Source organism: Vespa velutina, chromosome 8 (assembly GCF_912470025.1).
Source record: "Vespa velutina chromosome 8, iVesVel2.1, whole genome shotgun sequence".
NCBI classification, from domain to species: Eukaryota; Metazoa; Arthropoda; class Insecta; order Hymenoptera; family Vespidae; genus Vespa; species Vespa velutina.
Window position 1 is genome coordinate 4,488,368 of NC_062195.1, and position 17,784 is coordinate 4,506,151.

Genomic DNA, 17,784 nt, shown 5'->3' on the forward strand with positions numbered 1-17,784 from the left:
AATAATTATTAATTACAGGGATATGGAATATCGAGAACAAATACAATACCTGTCATATTCTAAGATAGGATGTAAAGGTATTAAAGGGTAATCAGAATACTATGCCAAGTGTCTTGGACAAGCTCAGATGCTGACATCCCGAGTAATTAGAGGGTATCATTAATGAGCTCTTGTCTATGAATGGATATTTGGTAACGGGTAATCCATGCTCAATATGTAACATGTACTATATTGATGATGTACACATATCTGATCTATTTCAAGATACGTTTCGTCTTAAATACGATCGAATAATATCTCCGTAAAATAGAACGTAGTTATAGAGTAAACTTCGTAAATGTTTCGGAAAGGATAAGAAGACGAAGCTGTAGGATGATTTAGGAAATCGAACGAGAAGGGAACTAAATCTGGATGCGTTGAAAGGACGAAGAAAAGGGTGAAGGGAAAGGGTGAAGCGATTAGGAATCTAGTAAAGAGAGGGGAGAAGGATATCCAACGTAAGGGTCCTGATCCCCGAAGCCACCGGTGGCGGGTATTTGCCTTAAGCAGAGTTCGAACCAACGGTAAACTTGTTAGATGTGGGAGGCCGCCTGCCGAGCGACGCCTTAATCCTGCAAGATATCGTCCGGTATTCGCGGATTAAAATCCGCACTTTACCGTACCACCCCATGGAGATAACGTCGATGTCGTCGTTCTAACAGTCCTACCGTCGCTCAATGAAGAAGAGACTTTGATTATAGCCCAATGGTTAAAGTCAATGTCATGACCGCTCAGAAAGTTCATCTCATATCTAACTTTCTCTCCTCCCTTTCACATTATAATCATATAATGCATATGCTTATTATTGAAGCTATGTATATATGGTAATTTTTACACAAAATTCTACAAAAGTATATTTGAATGATTGATTGATTAAATTGATTGGGAGTATCGATACAATGAAATAGAATTTAGAATGTAATTACGATAATTACATAATAATTGATAATTCGGGAAAATTCCACGTAGATTGGAAATGTATCGACGAATTTAATTAATTTTATATAATACAATACGTGTGTACGAATATACGTATATGTCCTTACTATAAGATAGTTTACACTTTTGAATAAAAATATTTTACGTTAAATAAAAATAAAACTCGCGAGACAATAACAAATTCCAACGTACGCTTTAGTAGTATAGTTCTTTGTAGTATAGCTTTTCTGAATGATACAAAGAAATATGTAGTACCTACGTGAAAGGAGCATTAATACGATCGAATTAGCGTCGAGACATCGTTCCCCAAAGTATCGTAGATTCGTAAAGGAGTGAGGGGTAAAAGAAAGTGGTCGAAAGAAGGAAGATTGGAAAGAACGAGACGGTTAAAACGCAATCAGGATGGGCGAGTATCGTGAATAACAATGATTCCAAGCTAATCTAAGAGGCGTTACGCTATACGTACGGCGCACTTTCTACGGAGATCAGCTTGCAATTTTAAGTGTTGCTGCGAGCGTCCTTTCGCTATATCCTGGACCTGATTAAATTGCTATTCCAGCAGCCAGGAAAGCCACGTGAATAATAATGAAAGCTACTACATCGAGAGATATCCACCACTGCGGCGTCACTTTTTAGACACGACGAGAAACTCAAAGCAAATCACTCGTGGTTCCTTCGCTCATACAATTTCTCTCTGATTATACTTTGAAATTGCGTTCTGCCGCCATCCGCGTCGACTAATCGAAGTGCATGTCGTTGAGATTCTCAAAAACGATGTTTTCAAACAAGCATATATTTTTAATGGTCGCATTCACAGTATATAATGAAAAAAAAAAAAGAGAAAATTATTTGATACACAGATTATTAAGTATCAAATCGAATCGATTGATAGATACGATAGATACTTCGTTTTTTAATTAATTCTTCAATGAATGTACGATATTATCGTATCGTTTCGTGATACGAGAGTTTACAACTTTCACCTATCAAGAGCTACATTTTTTGTTTGCAGTATCCATTCGTTACCCTGCTGTGCTCTAGGATATCGGCTAATTTAAAAGTTGCCATGAACTCATCCGCCATTTAGTTACTTCAACTATAGCTCTTGCTCGGTGTATACGTTATCTCTCCGTACTTTCTCTCTCTCCCTCCCTCTCTCTCTCTCTCTCTCTCTCTCTCTTTCTCTCTTTCTCTCTTTCTCTCTTTGTCTCTCTTTGCTTTCCTATGCCATAGGATACTCTCCTATTTCATTTCTTTCACGATTACTTTTATAAAAAATTGCATTTTTTCTTTACTCTGTCAATTAAATATTCATCACCTCTCAATTTTCATTAAAACCAAATCGTCCTTTACCATTGTCATGTGTTACAATTAAAATAATAAAATGTAAACAAAAATAAAAACAGTTTCATCCGATGGAAAATTATTATACGAATGTTATGAAAATTCTCCCTTAATGATAATTCTCTTTAAATTTCAAATCCTCGTTAATTTGCGTCCCATTACATTTGAAATCAAAGCGAAGCTTCCCTTAAGCTAGCTTAGAGATAAAGAACAAAATGCGAAATCACATTGAAATGTAGTTCCAATAGACTTTGAATTCACTTTTTTGAATCTTCTCGTTAAAGTAACTTAACGATTGTAAAAGTTATGATTGAAATGAAAATTCCTTTCTTTTAGTTTAGTTATTTTTATTTATTCATCCAACATTTTATACATTCAACGTTGATATATGGTATCGATCAATAATCAGTATTTATTCACCAATAGAATGTCATAATTTTTCTACATTGTTCCTAATAAAATATTATAAGTAATACGATTATTGTATTGATGACAGGTAAACCCGAGCCTATGGTTAGATGGCTTATTAATGGACACATCAAAGATGAGGAATACGAGAATAATGCGGGAGACGTCATTGAGAATAGGTAATTCTTTAAATTAAAATATCTATTTACTCAAGTAAAGTGGTATAGTAAAGTAGTAAAATTTTTGTGAATAATGTACAAGAAAATAATTCGTTAACATTTCAGGTTAACGTTGCAGCCTATTACTCGATCGGAACTTGGCGCTAACTTTACTTGTGAAGCACACAATACGGATCTAGTAGAACCTAAGTTAACTTCTATCACGTTGGACATCAATCGTAAGTAAAAGTTATATCTCATTAACGTTTAGATAGGTACTGAAAGAAAGAAAAAAAAATTCTATTAGAATAACGAACTAATATCGTTAAAAGAATATTCGAGAGGAATTAAATTCTATATAATTATTCGTTCTTTCTCAAAAATCTATCAAAATGAAACGCTTATAACAAAGAAATTTATAAGACGATAAAGAAGAGAAGAAAATAAAAAAATAAAAAGAAAAAAGAAAAAGAAAATAAGAATTCTTATCGGTCAACTAACAAATCAGAGGCCTATCTTGTCCCGCATTAAAGATAAAATCTACGAGACAGCAAAAGTGGGCCAACATCCTTTACTTTTTCGCCGCTGTGAATCGTCTTTAAGGGAAGATAAAGAAAGATAACACGAGAAATGTATTAAATCCACCCTCGAGACCCACCCAACGATTCATTCGTCTCTTTCGAAGGAGAGTTGTGAGCCTTGAAAGCAGCGGTGCTCTCCTTGGGACTTTTTAAAATCCTTTCTTTAGTATGAGCCAAGAAGAGAAATGCGGAGAACCCGATTTTCTTTTTAAGATGAGAAAAATACGTTCTAAGAATTATTTCTATTCTTTTTGTTTTATTATATTTTTTTTCTTTTTTTGCTGTTATAAAAACGACACGGAAATATATATATATATATATATATATATATATATATTCCTATTTGATAATTTCCTAGATATTATATTACGTTTCTACGAGCTGACCTTTTTTCCAATGTATTTTTTCATAACCTTTTGTCTTATTATCCGAACGGCCGTGTTTTTTGCGTGTAATAAACAAGTGTAGTACATGCTATTTTTCCTGAAGCAGGATATACTGCGAAAGGTATTGTACAAGTTTTTTTTTTCCCCTAGTACCTCAACTAATAATGCTTTCTTTGATTTCTTTTTTTTTTTTTTTTTTTTTTTTTTTTTTTTTTTATTTCGGTAGAAGAGTAGAATAAACGACACACCTGAATGATCCACGCTAAATCATGGGCGTTGTGAAAGTTACGATATTTTTCGAAACAGCTCCGGTGAAATTGAAGACCCGTTATCGGTAGTAGGAGTAAGCGAGAAAGAAGGAAAGCAGAGGCCATCATAGTGGTGGATGAAAAAAAAAAAAATCAGAGCGAAAGCGAGAAAGAGCGAAAAAAAGGGCAAAGAGAAAAGAGGTATAGAGATTGATCGACGCCTCCCCTTTGATTTTCGCGACCTCGACCAAGTGGCCATGTATCCACCACGTATTCATTTCATGCCACTGGACGAACAAAAAGCGAGAGAGGAAATTTAAAAAAGAGCAAAGAGCAGACAGAGAAAGAGAGAACGAGAAAAAAAAAAATATCGAGCGAGAGCGAGACAGACCGATCGTGAAAACGAAATCTGCGAAATTGGAGATTGCAAAATATCTCTCTCTCTTTCTTTCTCTCTCTTTCTCTCTTACTCTCATTATCTCTCTTTTCTTTTGTTTTAATCATTCTCGATACATATACAATATGCAAAGAATTAAATTCAAAATCATTATAATCGTTCGGCATCGACAATTGACTATGAAAAACAATAATAAATTATTCTTACCGTTCGATTCTATTTGTACGATCACACTGGTAAAATCATTCAACGACAACGACAAATGAACAATTCGCAGGAAGCTTTTCGAGTACTCATCTCTGGAATAACACCATTAAGCTAGATAGTAGTATATGCAATGACGAAAGTACCATCGATGAAGCTCAAACGAATGAAAATGACAAACGATCGAGCAGAGTTCAATGTTTCTCAACGAATTTCAGCATTCGCATGGAACTCACGTAAAACGCGCTCATTTATCCACCTTAATTATCGCGCCTGATTAGTATTGATCGTTGATGTAATTGCGAAGCGCACAGCTTCAAGAAAAAAAAAAAAAAAAAAAAAAAAAATAGAAAGGGAAGGGAAAGGAAAGGAATGATTGGCAGGTTAAGTTAAAATAAATTACGGCAAACGATATTAATGAGAAATTTCTTGCTAATTATGGAAAAATATTTCCTTTTTATAAAATAAGATAGTGGAAATAGGAAACGTTGAAAATAATGACACGTTTAACATTAATTATTTCAATTATTATCTTCAATAAGAAAGGACTATCTATTATCAATATTATCTTATTCAATATAACGCTTATATTACTTATTAAAGTAACTCATCCTTTTTGATATCTTTGCAGTGAAACCTTTAACCGTGGCCTTACGAAGACACGGAAAAAAGGATATCGGTAACGAATCTTTACTAGCAGGAAGGCACTATGGAATGGAATGCGAGACCACCGGTTCAAGACCACCGGCAGTAATTACATGGTACAAAGGCCGGAGAAGACAGTTGAAGCATACGAAGGTAAGAATGGAAAGTAGAAATAATGTAACCCAAGATTAGAAGTTTCGACGTATTGAGAAAGAGAGAGAGAGAGCGGATGGACAGAAAAAAAAAAAAAGAGAGAAATACTCTTTTATACTTTTTCAGGCACCCACGAGACGTCGCATCGTATATCTTTTGTCTGCGATTGCAAAAGTAGCTTTTTGCACATTTTCTTTCTCTCTCTTTCTCTCTCTCTCTCTCTCTCTTTCTTCTTATTATCGTGATCGATATCTTTTTTTCAATATAAAACAAAATTAATCTGTCACATAATTAATTATTGGCAAAATCAATTAGCCTTACACATCACGATAACTCTTTATTAAACGTTTTTCTCCATCGTCATTGATCGAATCGAGAAAAATTTTAATGATATAAAAAATCATTTTCGAATCCGACGATACACAAAACCGTTTAATGGTCAATATCTTTTCGATCAGCTCGCTGATCCTTCGTTCTTTAATTTCTTTTCAAATATTCTGACGTATTTCTAACGTATCGAAGAATTCGCTTATATTTGCAACGCAAAGAACCAAAGGTGAGCTCTTTTCTTAATCAAGAAATGATTAAAATTAGTGAAAGAGGAAAGAAAAGAAGATTTCAGAAGGATAGGTAACAACCACGTACATCCATATTCATCGGAAGGTGGGATCGTTAGTACATCTTCCTCTCGTTTTAAATAGAAAAGAAAAGAGAGAAAAAAAAAAAAGAAAAAGAAAGAAAGAGAAAAAAAAAGAAGAAAAAAAGGTCGAAGAGAATAAGGAAAGAGTATCGAGATGCGACACCTCTAAAGTACCATCTGCCATGAAGTATCTTCTGCTACGGCGCGATCCACATTACGAGACAGGTTGTCCGGTAACGAGGCCATCGATCCTTAACGAGGGCCTCCCATGACCGAGGTTACGCCTTTAGGTGCCGAAGAGATCTCTAGATATAGTGGGAAGATCGTGGCCGCTTCGATTTTCCAGTGGCACTCCTAAGAATTACGAAGGAAAGGACTTGCCAAGGAGAGAGGAAGGAGGTGCCAAAGAGAGAGAGGGAGAGAGAGAGAGAGAGAGAGAGAACGCGCTGAGAGTAAAAGGTACTGAGAGGAGGATGAGGAGAAAGGTCGAAGCGCCCGAGGAAACCGATAACTACAATCCCCCGATCACGAATCTTTCCCCTGGGAGAGATCTTCCGAGAGAAACAGAGTCAAAAGGGATGAGAGACCGAGATGAAGTAAGAGAGAGATGAACGCGAAGCGTAGGACGTATATGCGCATGCGTACTCTCCGAACAGACAACCAGATAAAAAGAAAGAGAGAGAGAGAGAAAGAGAAGGAGGGAGAAAGAGAGAGAAAGAGATAAAGATAGAATGTGTGAGAGAGATAGCACTCTTTTCGAACGGATTCGATTCTCCAGCTTCGAGTCGCATTCGCTTTTGAAAGGGAATCGAAAGGAACGACTAGCTTTGAGCTTTCGAGGTGCAACGATTGAATTAAGGGGGCCGCACCTGTCGGATCCAGATGTTTTCATTGGTAGTATGCTAATTGCCAATTAAGCTATGCCGTTTCAACCAATCCTATTCTCTTTACATTCACTCACAATCTTTAACAAGACTAAGCGAAATTTTATACGAACGTTTAGCTATTATAAACGTACAAATAAATTTCTTTTTCTTTCAAGGACAAATCATCGTAAAAATATTCAAAAGCTTTTATATCAACATAAGAAAATTAATCGTTAATATTAATCGTTAAAATTACATTACCGATTAGATATTAAGAAAAACTGATTACTTCCATTTGTTGAGCGTAGTTTTTTACTTACGTTATTCTTACTTCTTATATAATTATATTTGAAGATCGAGTATTTTTTGTCAAAAGCACACGAGAAAGAATTAAATTATTTATGTCATTTCAATTTAATCGTATTAATTCGCAGTTCAGTTTCGTTAGAAATTTCGTTTAATTTTATCGTTAACTATTGAAATTTAATTTTATCGTTATCTATCGAAAGAAGTTGAAACTTTAGTTTGAATTTAAGATCAAATAAGATTTAAACGAGCATTCAACTTCACTATCCTTTTAAAGTGTCCGGCAATGTATGGTAGGGACGAACATGACCGCAGAATCGAGCTTTTATCCTGTGGGAATATCCAATGTTACCTCATAATATATGTATCGCAAAGAGCACATTAGCGTTGACTTCCCAAAGGGCTAGCTCGGTAATAGTGGTGAAAGGGAGGGCTACAAATCTTTCTTACGCATCTATCAAACGTGTTAACAGATTTTATAAAATGTCAAAAGAATTTAGAATCCCCATAAACGTATTACAAGAAAAATTCCATTATAGTAAAATTGTACTTACGATTAGTAAACTCGTAAACAGAATGCTCGTACAATTCACATATTATTTCGAAAATTAAATTATTATTTCTTCCTTAATCATGTTCGTTAGAAATTCAAAATCGTCGTTGACCCTGATCTAAGTATTCCACACTCGTATCGTCCTAGTTAAATTCCAACGATCCCAAGGGATGGAACATTTATCGATGATTCAAAATTACAAACGTAACTTTCGAACATGGTTGAGCATATATGTCGAAACTGTCCTCGTTGTTGGGTCCATATCATACTGACGAACGACCCTAATTAATTTCGTGTAGTTCATTAACAATTCTCACGATTGAACGAGTAATATCGGCCAAAATATCGACCATTCCTACAATATTGAGAAACATTTGTCTCATTTACTTTGAACTCGATCATTCACGATACATATCTTTTTTATATAAAACTATAAACTAATTGTTAATAACAATAGATCGATTTATACTGAAAGTTATTAACGCTACTGCCAATGATTATTAAATAAAGTAAAGAAAGATGAAATTAAAAATAGAGCATCTATGGAAAAAGGACAATCGAAAATGGCGCACGATTACGATTCCAAATGTAAATGCAAATTGCAAGATAAGGGATCGACGCGAAACATTAACGAATTCTTAGCCACGTCGAAGAAGTAAAAACTTAAGGACTCAGCGGGAACGTCGTCGAAGAAGAGGAACACAGACGGCTTGGGACGTTACCGAGTCAGCGCTTAATTCGACCCGTTAATTTCAAAGTACGAACAATTAACGAAGAATCTCGGGCATTTCGTTCGTGACAGGTAGCACGAGCGACTGATAAGGGCTCGTGTACCTCCAACCACAGTCTCGTTTTCAAGAACGACGTCGAAGGTGCCGACGTGCCTCTTTAAAATTCTCCCTGGCGTCTCTCCTAAGTACGAGATAATAAAATATAAGCCTGGAGTAGGAGCTTTGAGCATGGTAAGGGAAAGGTCTAAGGGGTTCAAGGGTTCGAAGAGAAAGGGTACGCTCGACTCGACCGTTGTAGAATTGTCCGCGTTCGAGGAAGAAGGGCTTGGATAGAGGCAAGGATAGATATTAACATAAGCAGATCCTGTAGCCGACGGATCACGTATAGCACTTCTACCGTATTACCATCCTGATTATCCTATAGCCATCCACCTCGGTGTCTTCCGTCCTTCCTCCTCTGCTCTTTGTTCCACTATTCTCCCTCACCTGCGGGAGGACACGCATGGAGCCCACGGAGAATGGAGACGTGCGCGCAAGACAACCACAGAGAGGGAGAGAGAGAGAGAGAGAGAGAGAGAGAGAGAGAGAGAAAGGGTGGAAGGGGAGGGAAGGAGAAGGAGAGAGAGAGAGAGAGAGAGAGAGAGAGAGTGAATTTCGAAGAGCGAAGCGAGGTAAATCCGAGGATATAGTAGACAAAGCCGTATTCCTGACTCGAGATAACGAGGATGCCATATAACTATCGCAGAAAATATGATTTTCGAAAATCCACGGAAACGCGTGTGCCACCCTTCTAAGCCACCCTTTAATAATCAACTCTTTACGTAGTCAAGACACTTACTTCCGTTCCTCTCGTCAACCGTACAACGCGACAAAGAAGAAGAAGCAGAAGAAGAACAAAAGAGAAAAGGCGACGTGAAAAATGATATCAAGAATTTTTACGTACGTTCTACTATTTTTTGTCTTAAGATAGGTCGACGAAAACAATTTGATTCCTTCCGTTGAAAAGATAAGAGAAAGGGAACTAGTACAATTTTCGTGCAGATGTTGCACATAACGGTTGCTTACGAGCTGGCTCTCGACCTTAATACAACCAAAATTAACCATACTGGACGTGGTATATATTTTTCTTTTTCTTTTATTCGTGGCAACCGTCATCTGCCATCTTGCGCCATTGAATTAGTTTTTTTTTCTTCTTCTTCTTCTTCTTCTTCTTCTTCTTCTTCTTCTTCTTCTTCTTCTTCTTCTTCTTCTTCTTCTTCTTCTTCTTCATCTTTATCCTTTCGCTACCTACTGTTACATCTACAACTTGTTACGGCTTTCGAAATGCGTTCCGGATGACCCAAGGAATTGTTATTTTTCTTAAATTACGTTCGCTTCGTTGTTAAGGTAATACCAGAGAGTAGTTCGAGCGGCAAGTACAGAAGGTGGAGAGATCGAGAAAAGGAAAGCAAGTATGAGCGAGAGAGAAAGAGAGAGAGAGAAAGAGAAAACGAATAAAAAGATGCTTTTGTAAAACGAAACCCTCGTAAAACTCGAGTAGGTTAATGCGAAGTGGAGGGTGATACAAGGAAAGAAGGGAAACCAAGTGCAGTAGGAGCGAGGCAACGGGTTGAGCGCAATCGGACTTTGAATACGAAATTAAAAATGTCGAGTACAGGCAAAACCGTCGAGTTAAGGACGAAGATCTCGACTTTCGGCGTCACTTTTAACTCCTGACCCGTCTCTCTTTCTATCTTTTTATTCCTATTTTCTTCTTTACTTTTCTTGATTACGAAAACATAGTAAAAAACTGATAGCGGTTCGCTGATGTCTCGAGTATATTACGAAATGTTAAAAAATTTCGAAAATTACAGACACAAATAGACTTTTTAAGTATTTCTAATTAAACGTTACTTCCGGTACCGCTGTCATAAAGGAGTCGTCGTACATTTACTAACTCGACTTTTCCACGATTCACTTCACAAAGAGTCGTTTGTGTTTTAATGAGAATTCTCCTTACTAAAGTTACATCGAATTCACGATAAACTTTCTACGAAAGTGTATTTATTCGTAGAGAAAATATCTCAAAGAATTTGAGATTGTTCTGAACTATCTCAAGAAATCTTTCGTCTTCTCTTTGATAGAATCATTGGTCTTTCAACGATGCTCCTCCATTCTATAATCATTCGAAAGAAACTCGTTTGACTTCTACTACCAACTGGTGATCGTGAGCTTTGGCTTCTATACAAGTGTTGGAACGTACTTACAAGAGAACGGAGTCCGACACCTTCACTGAGTTCCTTAACAAGATATTCCAGTTGGTAACTGGGACTTCTGCTTCAGCGAAAGCGCATACACATCTTCCGTTAACGCGTATCGTGTACTCAGGCTGTCGCCTGCTACTCCTTCGTTTCTCTTGTCGCACCTCGCGCTCCTTGCCATCCTTAACTCTCCTCTTACATTCAACCACGAAACCACCGTGTTTAAATTTGGTGTACACATTTGCACGACGGAAAGGACTCGACGGATAGATAGATATCAAGAGATAGAGAGAAATTTATCGAGTCTCACGACACGAATTGTACAATTAATTTTGTTTGTTCTCGTCTACTATCTATTTAACTATTCTCTTAAATATATAGTACGAATTATTTTATTATTTTCTTTATTTGTTTTACGAAAAATCAACTTGCTGGTAATACAGATTATATGATATAATTATGTTAATTACATGTACCCGAGAGAATCGATAAATGAATATTAAGTTAGAGGCAAAGGAGGGAAATAGAGCAAATGCAATATCCTAGTAAATGAGTTCATCGAAGTACAAAAAGAAAAAAGAAAAAAAAAAAATTTTAATGGAAACTCCAAATCCGTACATAAGGTTCATATTCTGGTTAATGGTGCGTTAGCCGCATAAGAGGTTATATGTATCGTAACGTGGAAAAGCATTTTACGTCTGGTAAGCTTTTGTGGTATAAGAAAATATACCTTAAAACTGCAAGCAATTTTTAATACTATTTAACAGTTTATAGATATATAAAAATAATATTACTTGCAGTTCCCTCTGATTACAATGGATCTCATATAGAACATGCTCATAATCGAATGGGTGACCTCAATTTAAATGCAATGAATTCGATACACAAATACACTTAAATTTTTTTATCGAGTATTATACGTGAGAAGGCAATATAATGGATGCATAGATTATTGAAGGAATGGCCAATTATAAAAATTCATAATAACGTTAACATCATTGAAAGTTGTTAGAAGTTTAATAAATTCGATAATACGTAAAGATATAGTTAAGATATCGATAAGATAATCATTGAATCATTTTAAATAATTAATATACGTACATAGAATGCAACAGAAGTAAATTCATACCTTCATCAAGAATTGTGTACAATTTAAATTCCACTTTTTAATTTCTCCCCGATAAATAATCATTTAAGCAAATTGAAAAATTCAAAGAAAACGCCATAAATTGTATACGCATTATCCAATAATATTTAATTCCATTAATTTATAAAACTTTTTCAATTCTAAGCCAATATAAAATTTGATAATATTTAATATTTAATATATCTAATATATCTAGGATATCACATCTCTGTCATATTAATAATCACATAATAATTTCTTTCACTGCATTTATATATTTTATAGGAAGAGAGGAGCGAAAATCGTACGTTGAGCCTGGTGGAATTCGAACCAGGTGTGGAAGATCATGGAAAATCAATAACCTGCAGGGCAGAAAATCCAAATGTGACGGGACTCTTTCTTGAAAAGTCATGGAAGATTGACGTTGTATGTAAGTATACGATATTAAAGAAAAAAAAAAAAAAAAAAAAAAAAAAAAAAAAAAAAAAAAAAAAAGAAGTGCTGGAGTTAAGACAACGAGGAAAAAGTAATAAAATAAATCAAATTTTACTATCAAATTCTATAAAATAATAAAACCAATAATATTATAATAATATTAAAATAATAAAAATGATAGCTATAAATAAAGAGAAAACAATATGTTTGACGACGCATGAGTCATTCAACGCACTCAAATCAAAAAAAAATTTATTAGTTAACCATTTTAAAAATGGTACCTATTTTGATATCGATTATTATGAAAAATTTTCGAGTCAAATTATATGAAATAACACGCGGAACGTCGTAAAAACGTAATTTTCGACACGTACGACATGTTACACCTTGAAAGATATTATTGGTCCATGCGAACATCGTAAAAAAAAAAAAGAGAAGGAAAGGAAAGGAAAGGAAAGAAAAGGAAAGAAAAGAGAAGAATAGAAACGGGAATCAGCCATTTTCTCATCGGCAATCTCATCCTCATTCGCAACGCGTCACCGAACCGACCGATTTTACGAGCTTCTTTATTTCATGCGTCGTGCGAGCGCGCGCGCGCGTGCGACAGCGCTACTTTTATTGCACCAATAAAAGGATCTGCGCGAGATTTCTCGCGAGCTACAGCAGAAATTTCAGCGAAGAACCAGCACCCTCCACCTTTCAGTCTTATATATCGCGTTTCCTTAACGCGAGAACCTACTCTATTCCCTTGTGATTTCTCGGTGAAATGTCGTAAAAAGAAACGAGAAAGAAAAGGAAACCAAAAAAGATGGGAGATCTCTCAACGAGGGTGACTCGTAAAGTGAAAGGAACCTGTCTATGAATTCGGACGTTCTGATTGATCTACGAGCGACAACTCCATTTCTTTCGTCTTCAATTCCTCCTCTGATCCCTCCCCGTCATCTTATCCTCTCATGCTTCTTCGTAATCCTTGCCGAAGCTCCCTTTATGACGTTCCGATTTCAGCTTGATTTTAGAGGCTTGTTACGTAAGAACGGCGATCGGTAACCGATTCGATTGTGAGCTCTCGACAGAACCGCCTGACGACTTATTTTTACGAGTCCGACGATTTTCTGAAAAACCTATCTATTCGTACGCAAGATACGCGATGGATCAACACGCTCGTTCACATTTTGTTCAACTTTTTTTTTTTTCATGCATAATTAACTCGACTATTTGTCGCGACTGTGAACAAATACGACTTGGCAAATGAAAAGAGAGAAAAAAAAAAAAAAAAAAAAAAAAGAAACAAACGAAAAAAAGGCCTTTATTCCTTTCCCTCCTCTTTTCATTTTCATCTTTGAGCGAGTTTATTTCAAATCAAAAATGTTGACGAATGTGTAGATGAATGGATCCTACAATGAAGAGATGGAGAATATCGATGAGAGTACGAGTACAGCCTGTCGACGCGTTCTCTTTGATCTACCGACGACAACTCTATTTTTTTCGATCCCGTTTTGGAAACTCAACTATGTGCACATACCTCCTCCTCCTCCTCCTCCTCCTCCTGTCCGCCTCTTCCTCCTCCCCCTTCGTGACGCCTCTTCAGCGTAATCTTTCGGTCTGGATCCCATGTTGATCTCTCGATCACTTATTATACACGAATGACAGCTCATTGGTCGATCGTACCGTTCGAAATGGCAAAGGCTCGACTATACAAAAAGAGAGACAGAGAGACAAAACGAACGTCAAGTCCTTTTTTTACGAGGACCTTTTTATTTATCATAGCAACGCGCTATGTACCTACTATGTAGGTCCGCTCGCGATACATACCGGGTGGCAGCCGTTCCACGTATATCCTCGTTGGACGCACGTCGATCCCACTCCTACTTCTACATGGAGGTCAAATTTATCACACGACTACGCTCATCCGACCTCGTAAACTTTACGTTCCGACTTGTCGAGAGTTATGGCGAGCCTAGCGATGAATATTGAAATGAAGACAGACGTCGGAGAGGAGGAAGGACATGAAAAGAATAATGGCCGTACTCTCCTTCGTGTCAACATTGTTGAGAAAAATTTCGATCGATCTTCGAACTCCTTCTATCCTATCGATTTCTCTCTATTCAGTGTAATTCTGAAATTAATATTTTATCATTGAAAAAAGATTCGTAACACCTACTGTCGTATTGCTTTTAATCACTATTTATGTACTCACTGCGCTCCAATAATACTTTCATTTTTTTGTCAGTTGCATGGTTGAAAAGATAAGCGAAAGAAGAAAAGAAAGGGAACAAAAGACACTGGTCGTGATCTGTGAGCCGAAGAAAAGATATCTACAAGAAGAAGAAAATGACGTTACGTCACGTTTTCAATTACGTTCGCTGTCCCAAAGCATCCTTCAAATTATACTCGCACGAAAAGTCATTCGGCTTTTCTTCGCCGATGTCGTCGTTCTCGTTTTCGTCCTCATTGCCGTCCTTGTTGTTGTCCTCGTTGTCATCCTAGTCGCTCAATTCGCAAAGAACGTTCAGAATGAGAAAAGAACAGGACGGAAGAATTTATTGTGAGTCTGGGCAAAAATCTTGACGAAAAAAGGAAAAGTTCGAAACGAATGGCGTATCCAAGAAAATTACCGAAGAGAACGTCCGCTGTGTTTGTCGAGCCAGAGGACGGAAACGAGAAAGAAAGAGAAAGAAATGGAGAGGATAGCTGACGTGATCAAGCTAATTAATACTATCTAAAAGGAGTAGATGCCTGTAGAAAAGATAAGAAATGACGTAGAGAAGGGAAAACAAAGAAAATTTATCGAGATACAGTGTAAGGTCTTGTAAAGAAACCAGAGAAAAAAAAACTGTAAAACAGACACTGAATAAGACACAACATCATTAAAGTAATGAACTCTCTAAATAGGAGATACGAGGAGTAACGAAAGAAGAGAATAGAGAGTCTATTTTTTCTCATGTACTCTAAAAGAATTAAATGAAATGAAAAGACTTGAAAAAAAGGAGAAAACATTTACTATCACTTTCAAAATATTCTTTACTTAACCATCTTAAAATATAAATATAATAATAGATCGTAATATCCATTAATATAAATATAGAAATAATATATCATTGAAATAAATAGATAATATCTATCAATCACTTTTTCATTCTTCCTATTTATATAAAATTAGAATAATTCGTAAAAGTGATGGAGGATTGCGAAAAAAGCAAACGACGACGATATTTTCTATCGAAAAGAAGAATAGACAGGTCGCACCCGTTCTACAGGACGAAGAGGACGGACGTGCCCCTTAAGCTGATATCAGGTTGATGAAATTCTACGAGGGCGGAGTCCGCCCAAACGATAAAACGTATCTAAGCCCTTCATCCTATTCCCTCGCTATGAGGAAAATAGTAGAAGACAGGCAAGAGGAACACTCCATTTCCTACGTGTCCCATAACAGAAGTTCGAGGGTGTTGCCTGTCATGACTAGTCGTATGGCTATTACTAATTTTCTTCCAACCTATCCGCGCGTTTCTCTATTTTTTCCATTTTCATTCTCTCTACGAATGAGCAACTATTTCTCGTATCTTCATTTCTAAATATACAAATATTTAATTGCATAAAAATATTTCTTTCGACGATCCTTTCTTATAATACTTATACTTTTTCCTGCGACATACGCAATAAATAAAATAAATTATTTTACAATGAAATGATGAATGTGTATTTTCTTTATCTTTACAGATCCTCCGATCGTTTCATTAAATCTCGGATCAACCCTTAGTCCGGAGGATATTAAAGAAGGCGACGACGTTTATTTCGAGTGTCACATTAGAGCCAATCCATCCTGGTCAAAGTTAACATGGATACACGACGTAAGAGACGTCTATTATAAATCTTTCATTTTTTTCATCGTTAGATTCAAAGCGTAAACATTTTATTTGATCTTTCGAATTTAATAATTTACACACGATTCCGTCTCTTTTATTTGTTATAAAACTTTTCAAAGTTTATTCACGTATCGATTATATTTTTATTCAAGCGTAATACGGAAATGCGAGAAAAAGGTGAATCCGACATAACAAAAATGAAGCAGCATATCCGGATCGTCGGAATGTTCAGAACGTCGATAAATTTTATTTCTCCGTTTAAAAAAAAAAAAAAAAAAAACAACTGTGTCCATTAATCTCGTCAATTTTTACAAGAAACACAAAGTACAAACGATCCAAATCGGATAATCTTCTGACAACGAATTGGTCTAATTTATCTTCGAAAAAACATTTATTAGAGGGTTGCATCGACCTATACGTTTCACGAAATAATATATCGCATTCTTTACGTCGCGACGCACCAGATTTTAACATCCACTGGAAAAACGGTAAATACTTTCCTCAATCTATTTCCTTTTTAAATCTAACGAATCGATCGAAACTATATTCCGAATTGTTTTCGACCATTTGTGAAAAGCTTGACAATCGAAAATAAATTGTAAAAGTTTCTGTTATGAGTATATGTAAGAGGTAAGATTTGTACATTCAAAAACGTTAAAACAATTAAATATCCATAACATAACGATTGCAATCCACGCAACGTTAAATTATTTAAAATATTACCTATACACCTACTATCTTAATTCTAATCATTATTTTTTTTTATAATTGATTTATTCATCCGATAATCGTGGCTAATTTTATAATGTCCTAATTTCTTAAGTACTTCAATGCAATTCCGTCGCTAGTACTGAAAAAGAAGAGAACGAGATCCTCGTGGGATTTCTATGAAGAGACTCATTTCAAACTTTCCTTTACGTTAATTATAGAAATTATAATCTATTTCGATTGGTACTTATAATTAGCAGCAAATATAATAGATAGGATCGCATTCTTATAATATCGTTAGTAACAATTAAAGAAAATCTTTCATAGAATGCAAATCCCAAGCTATCAAGAACAAATTTTCCCTATCTATCTCACTCCCTCTCTTCCCCCCCCCTCTCTCTCTCTCTAACACGTACGAGTACGCTTACTCGTATCTTTCCTGAATTTTAATCGCTTTGATCGAATCGCACATCGAAACGCGGCACATAACACTAAACGTTAATTTCGATCGTTTTATTGCATCGCGAGAAACCATAACGAAAATTCTACGTGAGATCCGATTTTCTGAGATTTCTGAATATTTAAATGTATCGTAAAATTTCATGGCTATACTCTTCGATAACTTTTCCTCGTACTTCAGATATTACTTCTGTTTACAAAAATAAATGTAAAACTCAAAGGTACGTAATCTCGTATGTACGTAGCAATCATAGCCCTTACGAAAATTTTCAAGAAGAGATGGAATATATTTCAATATTGAGAAAGAAATGGTTCTAGTAGTTACAAATAATAGATATTAACATAAAGTAAATGT

The 17,784-nt window shown here is 35.8% G+C and overlaps 1 protein-coding gene across 5 annotated transcripts in view; it reads left to right on the top strand.

Moving 5' to 3' along the window:
- The window catches only part of LOC124951238 (nephrin-like), a 282,614-nt gene that overhangs the window by 229,459 nt on the left and 35,371 nt on the right, over nt 1–17,784 (top strand). For all 5 annotated transcript variants that reach the window (XM_047499301.1, XM_047499306.1, XM_047499305.1 and 2 more), the window contains 5 exons: nt 2,819–2,909; nt 3,015–3,127; nt 5,336–5,502; nt 12,250–12,394; nt 16,117–16,247. In XM_047499301.1, the coding sequence (XP_047355257.1) occupies nt 2,819–2,909; nt 3,015–3,127; nt 5,336–5,502; nt 12,250–12,394; nt 16,117–16,247 (647 nt within the window). The remainder of the gene's footprint in view (nt 1–2,818; nt 2,910–3,014; nt 3,128–5,335; nt 5,503–12,249; nt 12,395–16,116; nt 16,248–17,784) is intronic.